Source organism: Manis javanica, chromosome X, assembly GCF_040802235.1.
Source record: "Manis javanica isolate MJ-LG chromosome X, MJ_LKY, whole genome shotgun sequence".
NCBI classification, from domain to species: Eukaryota; Metazoa; Chordata; class Mammalia; order Pholidota; family Manidae; genus Manis; species Manis javanica.
In genome coordinates, this window is record NC_133174.1 from 59,744,584 (window position 1) to 59,764,429 (window position 19,846).

Genomic DNA, 19,846 nt, shown 5'->3' on the forward strand with positions numbered 1-19,846 from the left:
CTGCTTTACACCAAGATTGAGGGATGGGCTGCAGGAGAAGCTCTCTAGGAAACAGGGCAGGTGGCAAAGTAAGAGAGACACAGCTCCCAAATTCCCAAAAGAATGTGGACAACAGCACCAACTGTACCCATCCCTACTCTGGACACATCAGAGGAGGGCTGAGAGCTGGCAAGCAGTCTGTGTCTTTGCAGCCATGACCGAAATATACTCGCATGAGAGAAAAATGAGCGAAGGCACAAACAGATGAGCAGAAACACAATTAAGAGACAAATGTATGGGAAAATGTCTACTTTCCCTTAATGGGTGAAGGCATACAAAAAATTTTTAAACTGAGTAGCCATTTTTTGCCTATTATAGTAGCAAAAATTCAGGGGAGGTAGAAGAAATTACAATCTGTCACTGGAAAGAATACCAAATTGATGCATGGTTACTGGCTGCCAACACTGTGAATAAATACCATCCCTTTAAAATAACATCTGGCACTATGCCTCCAGAAATGTTAAGTGCTCACCCTATTTTACTCAGTAATCCTACTTCTGGGAAACCATGCTAGGAAAATTATGCAAAGGAAGGAAAAGTCTATATGAATGACTCTGGATGTGACTCAAGTATTCCTCAAAAAGCAAACCAATGAATCAACTTTGTTAAGCACCACTAAATAAAAATCATAATTATGATAATAAGGAAGGAAGGAAACTAACATTTATTGAGTGATACTTTCGACAGATATTATACTAAGTGCATTGCTTTACCTCCTCTAATGCAACCACCTCCAAAGTCTTTCATTGTTACTTCCCTTTAAATATGGAGAAACTGAAGCTCAGAGAAACAAATTAACTTGCCAAAGATCACAGAGCTAGTAGGAGCAGAACCAAGATTTGAGCACATATCTGTCTGAATATGAACCTCTGTTATTTTCACTCAGTTATTCTACAAAATGAAAAAAATACTTCTGCTAGCATTTCTTGAAGTTTTTCCAAAAACACATAGGACATTACTAATGAGTGTTTTTTAAATACCAGATTAAGAAGGTTTCTTTACTACTGGATTTCTCAGAAACTTTATTACACATTTGTTCCTTCAACAAGTATTTACTGGGTATCTCAGGCACTTAGTTGCTTGGGATACAGCAGTGAACCAGATAAGATCCCTACCATGATGGTGCTTATATTCCAGTCAAAAGAAACAAATACAAATACATACCCCAGATTACTTCACACTGTGGTGGTGCTGTGCACGGAATTAACAGGATGACATGATAGATGGGAATTGGGAAGAGAGTCACTCTAGATGTGTTGATCACAAAAGGTTCCTCTAGGATGACTTTTGATCTGAGACCTCAGGGAGCCTGAAGGGAGAATCTTCCAGGTAGGCAGGTAGACACCAAATGCAAAGACCCTCCCAAGGAGGGAGAAAGTTTGTTGCTTTTAAGGAACAGAAAGAAGCCCAGCATGGCTGGGGGAATACCAAGTGAAGCAGAGTGACCACGGTAAGGAGTTTAGATTTTATTCTAAGAGCAAGGGAAAGCCATCAGAGGGTTTGAGGAGGGTCACTGACATTCCTTTTAAAAATTGCTGATTCGCTTTTAAAAATCTATTTTGGCTGCTCTACAGGGAGTGGACTGAAGTGAAGCAAGAATGAAGGCAGGAGACCAATAAAGAGACTAGGGCTGCAAGTCAGGCAGAGAGGACAGTGACTTGGGCTAGCCTGGAGACCACAGAGATGGGGAGAAGTGGAAGGGGTTGAGTTATAGTTGGAATACTGAGCCAACTGGACTAGCTGGTGGGATGGGAGTGGGTGACAAGCAAAAGGGAGGAGTCAAGAATGACTCACAGGATTTAGGTTTCAACAGTTGAATACATGGTGGTGGCATCTAGTAGGAGAGTGAAGATTCCAGAAAGAATGGGTTTGGGAGGGACAGAGGAATGAGTGATTATGCTTTATATATATTCAATCTCAGTTGCCTACTAGCCATCTAAGTGGTGAGGCCAGGTGGACTGCTGGATATACAGACTGGCAGTTCGAGCAGTGGTCAGGGCTGGAGAGAAATTTGGGAGTCCTTGGAACATCGACAGTTTAAAGCCTTGAGACTGGATGAGTTCACCTAGGGAGCAAAAGTCAACAGTGAAGAGAAGGCCCAGGATGGGCCCTGGGGCTGGGCTATCCAATGTTTAGACATCGGTAGAGAAGGAACAACCAAGCAAGGAAATTGAGCTGTGAACTGCCAAGAGAAGGTCTCTAAACTGCTGTCTTCCCCAGCCTTAGTCATGTAAGTGTTTCGTCATGGGGTGGTTTGTGCCCAGCAAAATGCACTGAGGAAAACATTGGCTTAAGCTACAGTAAGCAGAAAGGCAGGCTACAAACTGGTATGCAAATTATAATTGCAACCATGTACAACCATGTACAGAACATGCCTGGCATGCGTGCTTAGTAAACATTTGCTGAATTAATTAATGAATGACAAGTAATATACATCTGGACAAGAACCACAACTCAACCACTACAAGATGGTGTCGCTGTTAGAAGTGAGTTATGATTATAGATCGTTTTTCCAAATTCTCTGCATTATTTTGTTGTCTGGTTTTTTCTAATGGTGTTTTGCCAATTCCATGCATTCATCTACCTCTGTTGCACTCAGGGGTACTTTTCCCAGATACCCTATAGAAATCCACTCTGTCTGTTCTCTCCTGCTCATTTTAAAATCCTCTACGCTATCCCTGGCCTGCTTAATTTTAATTCCATTTAGTTCTATCAACAAATATTTATTGAATCATCTCCATCTTAAAGAGATGATTCCTACAAGGAACCCCTGCTCTCATGTTGCTGTCTAAAGGGAGATGGATGTGTAAACTTTCCTCAAAATCCACTTCACCTCTAGTCCTTCTTTTTCAGTCTGTCCCTGAACTTTGACTCCTGTTTGTTTATGCTTTCATGCTTCCAGTCAGTTCCCTCCAGCTTCCAGCTGCAGCCCTAGCTCTGCCCCTCCAACTAGTTTTAATTCATGTATACAATTAGGGTAAATATGCCACCACAGGCAAGAATCTGGAATGAAAGTTTACAGTGGAGTTTCCATCCCAGAGGCGATTTCTCTGAGCCTTGCATAAGCTGCTCATTGTTATGAACATGTCTCTGTGCGTGTGATTGTTGCTTCTTCATTTTTGGAATAACTGTTTGGGGTTTTCACAGGTTTTCCTGGGAGAAGGCACCTTACACCATAAAACACCTCACCATCCACCAGGACATCACCTCAAAGAACTCTGATTATATTAATTGATACATTTTACCAAAAAAGAAAAAATACTGACTCATTCAAACATCATTATTTATGTTTATTGACAGGTACCATGTGTCAAGCATGGTTCTAAGTGCTTTATTTGAATTAATTATTTTAATCCCACCAACACCTTATGAGGAAGACACTAGTATTACCCTGTTTTACAGATGAGGTCCAGAAATGTTAAATAACTTACCTGTGACATTACAGCTGGTAGGTGACAAAATTGGGATTCAAACCCAGACAGTTGGGCTCCAGTGCCACAATTCACTATACTCACTATACTTAATCACATACACAGATACATCGTATCTCATTTTTTGTACTGTTTTAAGTCAGTTAACATTGATTACTACCTGGTGCATGCTAACTAACATCTTAAAGCACACCTAGCAATACTTTAGCATCATTAAGTTAGAAGGGGCAAAACTTTGAGACACCAAAATGACCCATCAGACCACATGAACTTCACAGCCTTTTTAGAGAAAGCATTTTGTTGAGGGTACAAAAGAGTAACATGTCTAACATTGCTAAAAGCATCTATTATCTTGAAATATTTTAGGTGTATTCCTAGTCCCAAAGGACATAAGCCCCCCAAAGGCCTGTAATTAATTTACTTTGCTTAAGAAATGCCATTTCAGCAGAGCAGAGCAAAGACTACCACGCTGGAACATTGCCATGGCACTGTTCCCTATAAAGCCAATTTACTATTAGGCCAGAGGCCTTGGATGGGATTCAAAGGAGGTTTATTTATGAAGTAATCAGAGACCCTTGCTAGATGGCAACTTCCCTTCCTGAGGCAGTCCTGTGGCCTGGAGACAGAGAAGTTTTATAGGAAGATCTTGTTACACTATTAGCTAATTAAGAGATCAGGCAGCTCTTTTAAGAATAACAGGTTGGTGGAGAAACAAGCACCCTTATACATGGTCATTGGGAACATTGGTCCTCTTTCTTTGGAGAAAAGTTTGATAATTACTATCAAAATTCACAATGCACATATCCTTTGCCCCAACTGTTCCACGTGTGGTAATTTATCCTAGAGATAGCTCATATCTGTGCAAAATGTACATCCAAGATGTTCATTGCAGCACTATTTGCCATAGCAAGTCACCAGAAATAATCTCTAAATGTAAATCAATAGTAAACCAGTTCAATAAATTAGGATGTAATCCATACAATGGATTTCTATGCAGCCATTTAAAAAAGAAAATATTCATATAGTGGCATACTACCAGTAATGAAAAAAGAACAAACTGCTGTTACTCAAAAAAGAAGCCAGATACAGAGGAATACATGCTATATGGCTCCATTTATATGAACTTCACAATTTCCCTTTCTGGCCAAGATGGAGTAACAGGGACCAGATTTATCCTCCTGTGTGAAATTAAAAAAAAAAGGATATACAAAGCTATGGATTATGGTTTTCAAGATACTGGATATCAGAAAATGAAGGACAGTGATCCCTGAGAGACAGGAAACAAACTAGGTGAGCTCTACAATTGCCCCAGCTTACCTCCCTGTGTGAGAGTTTCCAGGCCATGGTGCAGCAAGGGGGTACCCAGGCAGAGCCCAATAGACTTTCTGAGTTGAGCAAAAGGAGCTGAGAGTTCAGGAAGACCAAGGCAGCTAGAGTTATCAGGATAGTGTTCCAGAGAGAAGTGCACTGAACAGAAAGACAGAAACTCAGAGATCTGCAGGGGGTGTTCCTCATGCATTCAGATGAATACTGATCAGTTTGGAGGAAACTGCCTGAAAGGAGCAGGGGCAACAATCACGGAAGCTCACATACGGCTCAAGTAGTTCATCTTCCTACTAATAAGAGCTGAAAAACTCCAACTCATGGGGAATTGATTAGAGTCCTCAGAAGGCTATTGCCTCAGTAATGGGGTCAAATTAGAACCAGACTGAAGGCTTTCTGAGCCTCACTTAACAAAGCTTAAAAATAAGCCTCAAAGGAATCAAAGTGTTTCCAAGTAACTTAACTGCATCCCAGAACAAAGCTCGAGAATCCTTAAAGGAATACAAAAATCTAGCACATGCAACATAAAATTCACAATGTGTGGCATCCAGTCAAGTATTAACATTGTGCAAGGCAGAATTCCAAAATGGCTCCACCAAGACTCCCTGCCCTAATCTCAAGAATTATGAATATGATCTGATAATATGCCCATGATTATGTTAAGTTTCAAGGCAAAAGCAATTTGGGAGATGTAATTTAAATTACTACTCAGTTGGCTTTGAATTAATCAAAAGAGAGATTATCCTGGTGGATCCAATCTAATCACACTGAGGTCTTAAAAGCAGAGAGTTTTCTCTGGCTGGTAATAGGAGGATCTGAGAGAGATTGCAAATGTGGGAAGGATTCAGCACACCATTACTGACTTGAAGATGGAAAAGGCCAAGTGTCAAGGAATGCAGGTGGCTTGATAAACAGAGTGGCCCAAGGCTGTCAGCCAGCAAGAAAACAGAGTCCTCAGTCCAACAGATGCAAGGAAATGGCCATCAATCACCCAAATGAGTTTGGAAGCAATTTCTTCTCTAGAGGCTCCAGATAAGAACCCAGACCAGCTGACATCTTGATTTCCAGTCTTGTGAGATGCTGACTAGAGAATCCAGCCAAGTCCAATCCAGACTTCTGACCTACAGCATTGTGAGATAACAGAACTTTTAGGACAACAACTGGATTGAGAGAAAAAAAATTGAGGATTTCAGCTCTGCAAAAAAATCCTCTTAAGAGGATGAAAAGACAATCTTAGAGACTGGGAGAAAATATTTGCAAACTGTATCTGACAAAGTACTCATATCTAGAATATATAAAGGACTTTTGAAACTCAACAGTAAAAAAAAATCCAATCAGAAACTGGGCAAAAGATATGACATTTATTTCACCAAAGACTATACACAGACAGCAATTTTACACATGAAAAGATGTTCAACGTCATTAACCATGAAAGGAATGCAAATTAAAGCCACAAGAAGATATCAGTACACATTTATTGAAATGGCTGGATAAAAAATTACAATAACATGAAATGCTGGTGAGTAAGTGGAGAAACTGAGTCATCTATACACTGCTGCTAGGAATTTGAAATAGTACAGTCACTGTGGAAAAGCATTTGGCAATTTCTTATAGAACTTAACATGCTTACCATACAACTCAGCGATTATATTCGTGGAAATTATTGACAACTTGTATTCACACAAAAACCTGTACATGTATGTTTACAACCACTTTATTTGTAATAGCCCCAAACTGGAAACAACTCAAATGTTTTTCAGTGAGTGAACAGTTACACAAGCTGTGGCCCATCTATGGCATGGACAACTACTCAAAATCATACATATGCTAGAGATGAGTATAGGGTGCTTTGGAAGGGCAGAGGAGTACATAGCCCAGCCTGGAAGAAGGTGGAGAAGAGGGTCCGGGAAGGCTTGTACATTCTCAATATGTAGCATTTGAACTTGGTCTAACTTGACAGAGTTAGCTAGATCAAAAATGGGGGAACAGCATTGCAGATAGAGAGAACAGCATGTGCAAAGGCATGGAGTCCTAAGAGAGCACTGTACGTCTAAGGGCCTGTAAATGGTAACTCAGCATGGCTAGAGACCAACAGGGACTAGCAAGAGATGAGACTGCAGATGTCAGCAGAAAGGCCTTTGGGCATCCAGTCTAAGGAGCTTCTCAGACAGTGGGCAGCCACTGAAGGGTCTTAACTGGGGAAGTGATTGTCAGATCTGTGTTTCTGAGAGCACTCTGTCAGAAGCTGAGGAGGGTAGTTTGGTGGGAGGTAAGACTGGAGGCTGGGAGACCAACGTGGAGGCTGTTTTGATAGTCCAGAGAATGTGCAAAAGGCTGTGGCAGTGGGGAAGAAGGAAGGAAATGAGTGCAAGAGACAACTGGTGACTCTTAACCAGAGTTCATTATTCACTGTAGAATGATGAGAGGCAGGGAGGAAGAGCTGTTTAGGAGGCTGAATCCACTTAACATGAGGAACAATTCCTGAGGGTGAGGACTCAGAATATCTCTTCTCCACCCCCACCCCCACCCCAGCCTTGGCTAAAATGCTCTGCCCACCCTGTTCCTTCTCCTTGCCCCTCCTTGCCTCTGTGCTTCTGGGCTTGGGAGGTCTGGCACAGTAGCCAGAGGAGATCACCTTCCAGATTACTCAGAACCAGGGGCAAATTTATTTCTGTCCCATGGTGGGGGCAGAACTTGGCCCTAGCACCTCTTGGGCAGAGTGACCCCTTGTAAGGCCTCAGGTCCTTAGGAAGCAGACTTGGAGAACATGCATTCAGAACAAAGGGAACTGGGTATTCTTGGATTTCATTTAGGGGATGGCAAAGCCTGGGGCAGTGTCATCATGCAGAGAGTGCCAGCCTGAAAGTCAGATGGACCTGAGTTCACAGCCCAACCCTGGTACAGTCCCTAGCTGTGAAACTTTTAACATGCTTCTTAACTTCTCTGAGCCTCTTTCTTTAGCTCTAATATGGCAATGGTGAGTCTTTGCAAGTAAGACTGTGGTGAAAACTAAAAGATCAAGAAGGGAAAGTGCCTGGCTCATTCTATATATGCCATTTGTGATGGTTGTTTTCCACAGCCTCCAATGAACACTGCCTCCAAAAAAATGCACCTCACTAGAAACTGGAAGATTAATTCATGCACCTCCAGAAACTGAAGCTCTTTTGCTTAGACAATGCTGGACAAACATAGATGGAATCTTCCCCTTTGCAGCCACTTTCTGAACAAAAACCAGTTTTTCAAACCTTCGTTATCTAATGCCAGACATGTTACAACAGCATGAAGAGGGATAGGAAGTTCTTTGGCCACTGACTGTGCTCAGGAGATACATCCATCCCATCAGCGATATACCAGCACCGATTTGCCAGGATGGGTGACTGCTTTTGTAGGTGGCTGATCTCATCCACCGTGCACTGATTTTTCCTGGTTTCAGTTGCCAGAGATGACCTTTGTTTACCCTTGCCCCAGAGTCTGGGGCCTTGAGCTCCCCATGCATGGACCAGCTTGGAATGAGAGCAACTAGATCTCTGTGTTTTTGTTGCTTCAAGCTCCCCTTTCAGAATAAGTTCTTCTGGGTTATCAGATGCAAAAGAAACTGCAGCCCTTTTGGTTGTGGAGCAGGTGAGGGCGGAACAGCGAGTCCGCGTCAAGGTTGGTGAACCTCTGTCCTCATGGGGGCTGCCAGCTTCCCTTCTTGATATTCCTTGTTTAAGAAATGCGTGGAAGATTCAGTCTGAGGAGATAATTAATAGAAAAGCCAACTGGCAGCCATTCCGGGCTCTGACTCACTGTGCACACTCCCGCAGTCGTTTCCATGGTTTCAAGGCTGAAGTTTTCTCCTCACTGCCCCCCTGCCTCATTCGTTACTCTGCCCCACAGACTACCCCCCAGACGGGCTCCACAAGCTGGTGCAGACTTAACCCTGTAGAGAAGCTAGGCTTTTTTTGTTGTTTGTTTTACAAAGAACATTTCTTGCCTTCTTTTCCTGAGTAAAAAAATTATATATGCCGATTGACTCAAACAGAATATAACATAAACAGGAAAAAAATGTAAGTTAGCTTTAAACTCACTTTCCAGAACTTCCACTTGAGATTTTATCGTATTTCCCTCCCTTTTTAGTGATGCATACTGCATAGCTGAGATGGTGCAGGATTTTGTATCTGACTGTCTTAAAGTGTTTTGATCTTGAAACCCTCAGCAGATCTATGCCCATCCTTTTCTCCTTTGAGCTATTGGCTTTCAGGCACCACTTTGGGTAAATTCAACCAGTACACAGGCTTGCTTATTATTGTTGTGTTATCTGCTGGAACACACAGAGCTCTCACAATGTTCTAGGCACGAAGCATTTGCCAGGCACATCGGCCATGTAACGCTGGCTCTTCACTGGGACCTGTACTCCACTTCATTCCCACTCCAAGATGGCCACAGCCAGTGATTGTAGGAAAGGCTGTTCCCTATGGAAGACCGGAAGTAAAGGGGCCTTCTGGGCTTCCTGGCTGTGGGTGAGCCCATGAATGTGAGACCATACTGTTAGGCAGAAAGATAGATATGAGCGGGGTGGAAAGAGAAAAAGGCCAGGGAAGTCCCCTAAAAAGACCCAGCATTAATCAATTAAAACTCAAAAGCCAGGAGTAACTTAGCCTGGAATATTTGAATATTCCCCAGATAAAGGAGGGTATCTTAGCATAGCCAATGTCTTTATTGTGTTAATCACACAGGCCCAGCTTATTTTTTAACTTACCTATATGCTGTTTTTTTTTTTCCTCCTTCGGCCCTAATCAAGTAGTTTGCAACGAAGGCTACTAATTTAGCATGCAGGCCCAGCAGTGAACAACATAGTCAAAGGCAGGAAGGATTCCATCTTAAAGATTGCATTTTAATACCTAGGAAGTTGAGAAGTAAGATTTTTTAATTTACTCTCTAGCAAACAGACAATAACTCAGCCCACCTTGGGGGCTGGGCAGGCAGCCTTGTTTGATATGTTCCCAGACCAAGAACACCAGTATCCTAGGGAGAAATCAGAGCAGGAAGTTCCTTGTGTTAATTCTAAGTATTCAAAGACCACTTAACAAGTCTGCACCCCAGTCCTTAGTCACATCCCTAAAGAATCCTTAAAAGGGGGAACCCCCAACCTTTAGGGGCACTTTTCTCTGAGGTCGCCTGCACTTTCTAAGTGTGTATCCTTTTAATCTTAAACTTTCTCTCTCCAATCTTTCAGGGCGCCTCTCCTCGCTGAGGTTGCCTGCTGCACTTTTTCTCTCTTTAAGTAACTTGAAATAAAACTTTACTCTGCTTCAGTACCGTGTCTCTGCCCTTCAATTCTTTGTTGCAGCGGGGACGAGGACAGAGGAAAACACACAACGCTCCCCCAACGTTCCCCATGCTGTACCTTTCCTCCCCATGACTTACTTCATAACTGTTAAGTTTCTACCTCTTGATCCTCTTCCCGTTTTCCTTATCCTCCACTTCCCTTATCTCTGGCAATCACCAGTCTGTTCTCTGTTTCTGGGTTTGCTTATTTGTTTTGTTTTTCAGATTCCACATATAAGTGAAATCATGTGGTATTTGTCTTTCTCTCATTTATGTCACTCAGGATAATAGCCCCTAGGTCTATCCATGTTGTCACAATACACTGGTTATTTTAAATGGCGCATATTCTTTTGCGTGGTTGAAACATTGTTTATTGAAGCAATACCCTACGGAGGGACATTTAGACTGCTTCCAATTTTTCTCCACTACAGTGTACTGCAAGAGGCAGAGGATTGGTGATAGCCTTTTACACTATCTTTTGGGACCCACGCGGCAAAATAAAACTTAAAAATGCAAAACCGCGGGGAAAGCACACCTGTGCGTAGGAGGGAGCTGAATCAGGGCGCAGCCACCAAGTACCTTCCCGCTTTCTCTTTGTCTGGCGGCCCCGCGGGGTTGGCCGGAGGCCGTGCCGAAGTAGTACGGAGGCTCGCGGTCTCCACTACGCACGCGCCGAGAAAGCAAGCGCGGCGGCGAGGGAGCAAGGGACCAGGCTCGAATACATGCGCGTGAAAGAAGTAACAAAATGCGCAGAGGCGGTGTTTTCCTCTCCCGCTCTAACTTTGGCTCCGCCCGCTGCCCAACCCAAGCTTTTTATTGGTCAAATATCTTCGGCGCCATTGGTCCGAGAGCTTAAGGACCGGGTCTGTCCGAATAACTGCCTGCTTCTGGAGCCGCAGTGAGAACGGTGAGTTGCGATGTCGCCTTCAGGCATTTGTTCAGAACATGCTCGTGGGGCCTAAAGGGGTTTTGTGTGGTGACCAGAGCAGTTGAGAGTTCGACGGGAAGTTTCGAAGATGCCGCCCAAAGGGAAAAGCGGTTCTAGGAAAGGGGGTAAAGGTAGAGTGGCCAGCGCAATCCAGGAGAATGGGGTCGGGTGAGGATCGAGGGGAGAGAGCAGACCGGCGACCCCCCGCGGTCTGTGCTTGGAGACAGAGTGGCTGTGACTAGAGAGCTGACCGGGAAGTGATTAAGTTGGAGACAATGAGTGTGGACTTTTCTAGAAAGCTGTCATTGAGAAGACATGGAAATTTGATGGTAGATAGAAGAGGACAAAGGATTAAGAGAAAGTTGTAATTTGTTTTTTCAGAATGGGGACAACTTGGGAGTGAGGCTTGCGTGAAGGATCCCGTAGTTAGAGAGGTAAAGGTACGAGGAGTGAGATTTAGGAGAAAATGGGGTCCAGGACAGAGGTGGGGCAGTTGACCTTTGAATAGGAGAAGGGACACCTTATGCTTGAGGTCACACAGGATGGGTGTGGTTGTAAAAATTGGGGCCAGAGAGGGGGAAGGGGTGGGGTTTGTAAGCATTGAGATCATGCTTAATGGCCTCAATTTCTTAATAAAGTGGGAGGCAAGAGTAATTTTTTAGACCAAGTGGCAGGAACTGAGTAGGGGTCTTGAGAGTGGTAAAGGTTTGCAGTAGCCACTGAGGATTATGAGACAGGGAATGAAACATTAAGAAAAGGATGACCCTTCAGGGCTGAGAGCCTAAGATTGAAGGCCGTGAATTTGTAGAGGACAAATCCATACAGTCATGATTTACCTAGTACTGTGCAACTAGCACAGTAGGATTGAAAAGAGCTGGGTACAGCTTTCAGCCAGGGTTGAGGTTTCATTGAACAATGATAACAGAAGGATAGCAATACAAGAGATTTAAGGGTGCCATGGGAACGCAGTTCAGATGATCAAGCATGGGGTCCAGACTGGGGAGGGAAGGAGAATTCTGACAGTCTAGGGGAACATAGCAGGATAAAGGGACTGAAGTGGGGGAGGGGTGGATTCTGTGATGTCAAAGAGCCAATGTTGTGGGAATGAGGCATAAGGAGGTTGGAAGAACAGGAAGTTGTAGCCAGAGACTGAACTACTAGTTCCCAGCGGCACAGTTCCCCTGTGTGCCCCTGGGAAGCAGGTGGTCTGGAGTGGAAGGCACGGGCATTCAGGAGGGAGATGTCAAGTGTGAGGTCAGGTTGTTGGATGTTTCCACAGCATAGATGGTGAGGTCATCCAGAATGATGGCAGGAGTGAGGGTGAAAAGGAAGCCTGAAGTTGCTGCCAGAGTCTTCAGTCAGTGAGAGGGAGTGAGGTAACAGAAGATGACAGCATCCAACAGGGGAGAGAATGGGATAACTGGAAGTCATCATTGTTCGAGAGAGAATATACACAAACCCACTAAAGAGTTTGGTGTAATAAAACTCCAGGGCAGTAACATTTTCTTAGGCATTTGGTGGTCAGTATTTGGGGTTTTCAGTTATTTGGACGTTTACTGGACAGCTGTTGTGTGCCAGGCATAGGAGATGCTAAGACAATTAAGGTGAAGTCTCCTGATTAAAACTTTTCAGTGGTTCTCTATTACTTCTAGGATATATTTCAAGTTCCTTAATGGGGTCCAAAAGCCTTTGTGCCCTAACCCTCAGCCACCTCCCCTTGGCTCATCTTACAGGACTCTCACCCAACGTTTGGCTCCATCCGTAGTTTGCTACACAGACCATACTGTTCCTCCAACCCTGGAGTATCTCCTCACCCTTGTCCTTTCTTCACCTGGTCCGCTCCTCATGCAGGAAACCTGTGACTGGCTAAAATAGCCCTCTGTGCTTCCACAGCCCACTGTCCACAGATTGTAGATCATCCTTCTGAAATGATCTGTTGACATATCTTTTCTCCCCAGTAGAATGTGAGCTCCCTGAAGGAAGGTACCATGGCTTGTTCATCTTTGTATCCCCAGTGCATGGAATTTAGTAGTCACATTAGGAAATGTTGATTGAACTGAATACTTAATCCAGCATTAGTTCTTAGGAACCTCTGACAGTAAGTATGCTGCCATCAACACAGAAGTTGCCATGGTAGTAAAACGTAAGGTGCTGCCAGTGATTGTTAATCTGAGCATTGATAACTTCTTAGGATGGTAAGAGTAGGCAGTGTAGTAGACTCCAGGAATTTAGACATGAATGTATTCTTTAGCTGAATATGGATGGTGGAAAATGTTATCTATTTAAAATGTTTTCGGAGATTTTACTTACTGGAATCATGAGTACTCAGATGCATAGTTACAGTGCTTAATAGAAATCTTACAAGAGCTCAGGGGTTTGCCCTGGAGGAAGGATTTCAAATTGAGTCCAGAAAATCTGGGTCAGGCTTCTGGTGCTCTCATTCATCTATTAACATGATCATGTGTATCCATTTTCTGTGAAAGGTTTATGTAGGGCATGACTTACCTGTTTTAAGAGAGGTGAGTCACAGATAATTTAGCTTGATGTCATGAAGTGTCTGGCAGAGTTCCCTTTTGAAGCTTGGTGCTATGATGGAAGAGTGAACTCCTGCTGTGTTGGACCTTTCTGCAAATATCAAGGTGCAGTTTAAATGAGTACCTGTCATCTCTTTGTAGGGGGAGCAGCCTCTGGGAGTGACTGTTCTGACAAGAAGGCTCAGGGTCCCAAAGGTGGTGGCAGTACAGTAAAGGTGAGTTACTAGTTCCTTCTTTTTGTTTCATGGTAAATATAAGTAACAAAGATAATGTGTTATTCGGTACACAGAAGAGGAAAAGACAGCATGCTTAACTCATTCTAAGACGTTCACCTAACACTCATGTAAAATCAACATAACACAAAATTGGAAAATATAGACTAATCTCACTTAAGAAGAGAAATTCCTTTTAAATATTTTCTCAAATGCTTTCCCAGGCATCCAGAATTTTTTCATACTTCAGTATTGTTCCTTAAAATGTATTAAGTTATATCTTCCCAGTAAGTGAATGAATTATTTCTCAGGAAAAAATATTTTATAAAACTAAGAGCTTAGGTAAGCAGACAAAGGCACTGGTCTCATTAGATAGCTTCCCTGTTGGTGAGCTGCAAGCAGGGCCCTGAGCATGAAAGTGGAGACAATTGCAAATAAGTACTTGAAGTACTGGACCTAGTTACCGAGGAGTGTCTGCCCTGGGAGAGTATAATCTGGAAACAGAACTGTACTGCTCAGTGCTATGTAACAAGGCAGTTTTCATGTGTCATTCAGGATATGGGATCCCATGCTTTGATTCCTTCATTCAATAATGATTTATTAGTTTTGTTTTGTTTTTAGATTTCACATATAAGTGAATTCATATGGTTTTTCTCTTTCTCTGCCTGGTTTATTTCATGTTGTCAACAAATAGCAGGGTTTTTCTTTTTTAAACAAAATGAACAAAACATCAGTAGACTCAGAGACATGGAGAAGTGCCTGGTGGTTGCCATGGGGGAGGAGCTGGGGCAGGTGGGTGAAACAGGTGAAGGGGAGAAAGAGGCACAAAATCTCAACTGTAATATAAATTAGTCACAGGGATAAAAGTACAGCATAAAGAATAGTTCTGTAACATTTTTCTATGTTGAAAAAAATTGAAAAATAGAAACATAATCTTGAAATATATGTATTTAGGAAATGTCAAAAAAATTCTAAACAGGTGAACTTAAAAAAAAAATAATAATAACTAATTATTACTATTATTTAGTGACATCTGCCCTGTGCCAAGCAGTGTACTAAGTTCTGGGTATTATTAAAAAAAACCAAGTAAGAGATGGTCCCTGTTATCACAGTCTAGCTAGGAGCAGTTAGGTAAGGAAGTCAATTTCATGGCTATGATAAGCACACCAGTGGAATGGCATCATACAAATGCAAGCATACACATGCAGCCGAAAAAAAGAGAGGGGGGAGTGTAAATAGCGTGGGCCATTTTCTGCCCACTTTTCTACTCAGTGAACCTGTGCTGCAGAGAGAGGGTGAGGTGGGAGAGCTGAATCTGCTTCTCCATAGTTGACCTCTGTTCTTGTATGAGCATCCAGCTATGTGAAGTGGGATTCTGGAATCCAAAGATAAATTTTTGGTCCCCAAATACAAACCAGCTATTTCACCTGGAATTCAGCTGAAGAAGTAATTGTTGTTACAATACAGGTGGGAGAGACAGGCTATGCTGGGCCTGAGGAGGGCTGACATGCTGGTCTACAGTATGGCATCTTCCTAAGGGGTGTTGCAGGGTAACTTTGGCTATGTGCAGTTGTCACCTCATAGACTCACTTATACTTTTACAAGCACCCAACTTAAGAGACTACTCCACTGTGTATGGCTTTAAAGAGATGTCTTGCCCTTTCTGGAAAAAAAATGTTAAGTATATGGACATGAGGTATATGGAAAGGAGTGGCATTTAATGAGGTAGGAAAATTGTGTAGGGTTAAACTTCTTTGTTAAACTTTTTCTTTTGAGATAATTTTAGACTCATATTCAGTTGTAAGAAATAATACACGTACCTTTTACTCTGTGTCCCCTTATGGTAACATCTTACAAAACTCTAGTACAGTAGCACATCCAGGAGATTGACATTGATACATATAGTCAAGATACTGGAGCATTACCATCACTGCAGGGATCCTTCCTGTTGCCCTTTTCTAGCCACACCCAGTTCGCCCCATCTCTTCTCCCTTGTTAATCTTGGCAGCAACTAATCTGTTCTCCATTTCTGAAATTTTATCATTTCAAGAGTATTACATGAATGGAATGATACAGTATGTAACCTTACGGGATTGGCATTTTCACTCAGCATAATTATGCGGAGATTTTATTCAAGTTGTTGCGTGTATCAGTAATCTGTTCTTTTGTATTGCTGAGTAATGTTCCATGGAATGGAAGGGCCATAGTATGTATAACTGCTCACCTGCTGGAGGACAGGTGGGTTTCCAGTGTTTGTGAAGGCCCCACTAGGGGTGGACCCCAGAACTCTCCAGCCTTTAAGGGTCTAAGCACCTTCTACATCCTGGCACCCTGCTTTAGACCCCACTCCTCAGCCCATCCCTGCCCTGGGTCACTAGAACTGTCCAGACCCTGAAATGCATCTGCTCACCCTAGCTTCCCTCCTTCTCCCTCTCTTCCCACCTCCCCCCAGTCCTGTTCTGTTCTGAGCACACGGACCTACAGGACCTCAAACCCTCCCGGTTCTCCTCACCTCCCAGGCATCATGTCTGTTCTCCAAGCCCTATATGTTCTGTAAACTGGAAATTCCATATGACAGCTTGACCACTGGCTCAAGGAGCCCTGACTCCTTTTCCTTTTGGTCATAGCTACATCCACCTGCCAAACTACAACTCAGGGTCAGTCCAGTGAGCTACTTTCTTTACACTTAAACCCAGAACTGCTGGGCCGTACTGGAGAATCACACAGTCTGGGAATTGGGGTCACTAATTTCTGGTCTCCAACCTCAGTTAGGCCCTCAGGACTAGCTTCACCACTCACCTCAAGCCATCTACCAACCTGCTGCATTCAGTCAGCAGATTAATTTCATCCAGTGGTTCTCTACCATAGTGTACATCAGATTTACGTAGAGAGCTTCTAAAACTGCCAGTACCTAGGGTCTCATACCAGACCAGCTGCCTCAGCATCTCTGCGAGGTGGGGCCTGGACCTTGATACATTTTTTAGAAGCTCTGGGGGCAATTCTGATTTGCTGCCAGGGTTGAGAAACACAGTATCACAGGGTTGGTGTGAGGATTTCATGAGACAGTGCCTAGCAAATATTAAGTACTCAATAACTTTCAAGTATTTTAATTTTCATAAGAAAAAGGAAACCAGACCTATAGTTAAGAACTCAGCTTTTCAGCCCCCTGCCAACAAAGTTTCACCTCTACCTGCCTCCTCTCTCTCCTCACCTTTCTTTCTGTAGAGCTAGGTTCTCCAAGAGGGCTCTGAGTGTCTGACCTGCTTACTTCATTTATCTCCACCTTCTTTCTTTGCTCTGTCTTCAGCCATTGCCTCTTTCCCTTCATTCTGAAAACATCTCCAGGGACCTTAAAATACACGTCTGTGACCCTTGTCCTCTGACCAAAGCCCTTGCTGCTGCTTTTCCAACTCTGTTGGGGGCACACCCCATGCGCAGTACCCTTCCTGCTTCTCACCTCCTCCTGTCAGCCTGCTGTGGGCTGGCTTCTGCACTACTCTCCTGAAAACGCTTTTGTCAGGCCATGGACCAGTCACTGCTGAGTTGATTGTACTTCTTAACATGTTCACTCTGCAGCATTTAACCCTGTTGACCATTTCCTCCTCCAAACTTTCTCTTGCCCTGGTTTCTGTTAACATGCCTTTCTCTCCTACCCATCTGGCCCTTCCTTTTTATCAGGCTTGTTGAGCTTTCTTTGCTTACTGCTTAAACATTGATATTCTCTAAGAATGTCCTTAACCTCCTTTCCTCCTCTTTCTCCATAGCCTCCCTGGGTAGTCTCATCACATCCCATAGCATCCCCTACTACCTCCATGTGGGTGTTCCTAAATTCTCTCTGTAGCTTGGTGCTCTTCAAAGATGCCAATCTTCTACAGTTGCCAGTTGGTCAGTCATACTTAACAAAGCCCACAAAGTACCACAGACTCCGCATGTCTCACCTGTCAAACTGTCCAAGCTAGAATACTTATTTGTTCATTTGGTATCCCTTTTCTGTGATCATGAATGCTGTGTGCACTTTCCCAGTGAGTGAAGCAGGTGGTTGCTTTGTGAGTGTGGAAGCAGCAAGTGGCAGGTGGTCTAGAAGCTGTTGTAGCCCAGCCAAGTTGAGGTCTCATGAACCATCTTTGTCCCCCAAAATGTGTCTCTCTAGTGCCAGATTGTTTGTCCATCTCCCCTGGAGAATGCTGGACACATTCTCTAGAAGTTTGCCTTTCTGAGCTTAGCTTTTTGACAACAGTCTTTCCTTTGCTGTGTTCGTATCTCCCATGTAGCCCCTCCAGTCAGGAAGGTACTCCTGTAGGCCTGGGATCCCATTGCCCCCAGTTTCAGTAGTTGAACCCTGAGGACAACCTTGGTTTGCTGGTCTCTGAGTTTATAAGGGGACACTTTTAGTCCCCACCCAAGTGCATCCATCACCTGTAATATGAAACAATTCTGTTTGAATGACAAGCAGAAAATCCTGTAAAACAGATATCTTGACAACATCATTTTTAAGGATATAGTGATTTTTTAAAAACATCCTGTGTGAACATAGGTCAAATTTGAATACTTCTGTAAGGTTGAGTACTCTTAATACTCAATATATGATACTTTTTTTATTAAAGTATCACTGATATACACTCTAATGAAGGTTTCACATGAAAAACATTGTGGTTACGACATTCACCCATATTATGAAGTCCCCCCACATACCCCATTGCAGTCATCAGTGTAGTAAGATGCCACAGAGTCACTACTTGTCTTCTCTGTGCTACACTGTCTTCCCCATTCCCCATGACCCCACACACATGCCATGTGTACCATCAATATATGATACTTTTTTAACTTGAATTGTGGGGAGAATTGACACTGGCTCTCTTTGTAAAATGAATCTCAGTTTTTAAAAATATCATCCCCATGCTGATAAAATAATAGCTAGCCCTAACTGAATAATAGCTGCACTACCTCAATTTTCATAACTCCAGGAGAACACATAGGTACTGTTAGTATTTCAGTGCTCAAAGGAGGAAACACTTAGAGATTTAACAACATGCCTAAGATCCTATAGCAGAATTGGGACAGGACTCCAGGACCAAAGTTTGTAACCATTATGTTTCCTTTTCCTCTTTCATTGAGGTACATGGTAAAAGATGGGCGCTTCCAATAGCCAGGTGTCCATTTTCCCTGTACATTGGGGTTCTGTGATACTGTCTTGATGTGGGAATTGGGTTTGTGGCCATCACCCAACTGGGCAACTTTCCAGGCTTCTCCATTGCCATGAGCTAATGCGTTTGTAGCTAATGGAGGAAATCCAGATATGACTGCTGTACTGTGAGGAAAGGACTCATTTGGGCCTTCAACTATTACATGAACATACTTTCTCCTTGTAGGTCAGACACATCCTGTGTGAAAAACATGGGAAAATCATGGAAGCCATGGAAAAATTAAAGTCTGGAGTGAGATTCAATGAAGTGGCCACACAATATAGTGAAGATAAAGCCAGGCAAGGGGTATGGTGCTCTTAATCTTTTAAGGTGATCTGTCCCTCATGGAGGACACACAGGAAGCAGTAGGATCGTTTCTATGTTTTGCCATTAATTTTAGCCATATCGTGGTTTAAAGATCTTAAAAGCCAAATGTCCAACTTGTGAACAATTGAATATGAGTCACCTATCTAAACTTAGGCATGGTCAAACTTAAACACAGCTAACAAAGACACCACAGCATTGAGTGCTTATGTGTTCAGTCCAGGGGTGGACCTTCTCCATCTGCTTGTCTTTGTTGAACCTACTTTACAGTCCAGATTAATCAACCTAGGAACCTTAGTGTGCATATTGGGAAAATCTCAAGCTACACTAGAACTGTTCCCTCTTCAGAACCACCTGACCTCACTTATCTTTTGGGTTTTTCAGGGCGACTTGGGTTGGATGACCAGAGGGTCCATGGTGGGACCATTTCAAGAAGCAGCATTTGCCTTGCCTGTAAGTGGGCTGGATAAACCTGTGTTTACAGACCCTCCAGTTAAAACAAAATTTGGATACCATATTGTTATGGTAGAAGGGAGAAAATAAAATCATATGAGAGACTGAA

The 19,846-nt window shown here is 43.1% G+C and overlaps 1 protein-coding gene across 3 annotated transcripts; it reads left to right on the forward strand.

Annotated features, from left to right (window-relative positions):
* The first annotated feature begins 11,021 nt into the window (after nucleotides 1–11,021).
* PIN4 (peptidylprolyl cis/trans isomerase, NIMA-interacting 4) lies at nucleotides 11,022–19,846 on the forward strand. 3 transcript variants are annotated; one of them, XM_017653140.3, is made up of 4 exons: nucleotides 11,022–11,162; nucleotides 13,707–13,780; nucleotides 19,147–19,266; nucleotides 19,669–19,846. In XM_017653140.3, the coding sequence occupies exons 1-4, from the start codon at nucleotides 11,120–11,122 to the stop codon at nucleotides 19,825–19,827; spliced, it is 396 nt and encodes a 131-aa protein (XP_017508629.1). In that variant the 5' UTR covers nucleotides 11,022–11,119; the 3' UTR covers nucleotides 19,828–19,846. The 3 variants fall into 3 exon arrangements, with proteins under 3 accessions (XP_017508629.1, XP_017508630.1, XP_036858780.1); XM_017653141.3 differs by having other exon boundaries at nucleotides 11,089–11,156; XM_037002885.2 differs by having other exon boundaries at nucleotides 11,109–11,199.

Excerpts from the sequence above, each read along its gene's own strand:
- PIN4 (XM_017653140.3), top strand. The coding sequence starts at position 11,120 with ATGCCGCCCAAAGGGAAAAGCGGTTCTAGGAAAGGGGGTAAAG. Across the intron at positions 11,163-13,706 it reads TTCTAGGAAAGGGGGTAAAG|GGGGAGCAGCCTCTGGGAGT; the intron begins GTAGAGTGGCCA and ends ATCTCTTTGTAG. Across the intron at positions 19,267-19,668 it reads AAGATAAAGCCAGGCAAGGG|GGCGACTTGGGTTGGATGAC; the intron begins GTATGGTGCTCT and ends TGGGTTTTTCAG.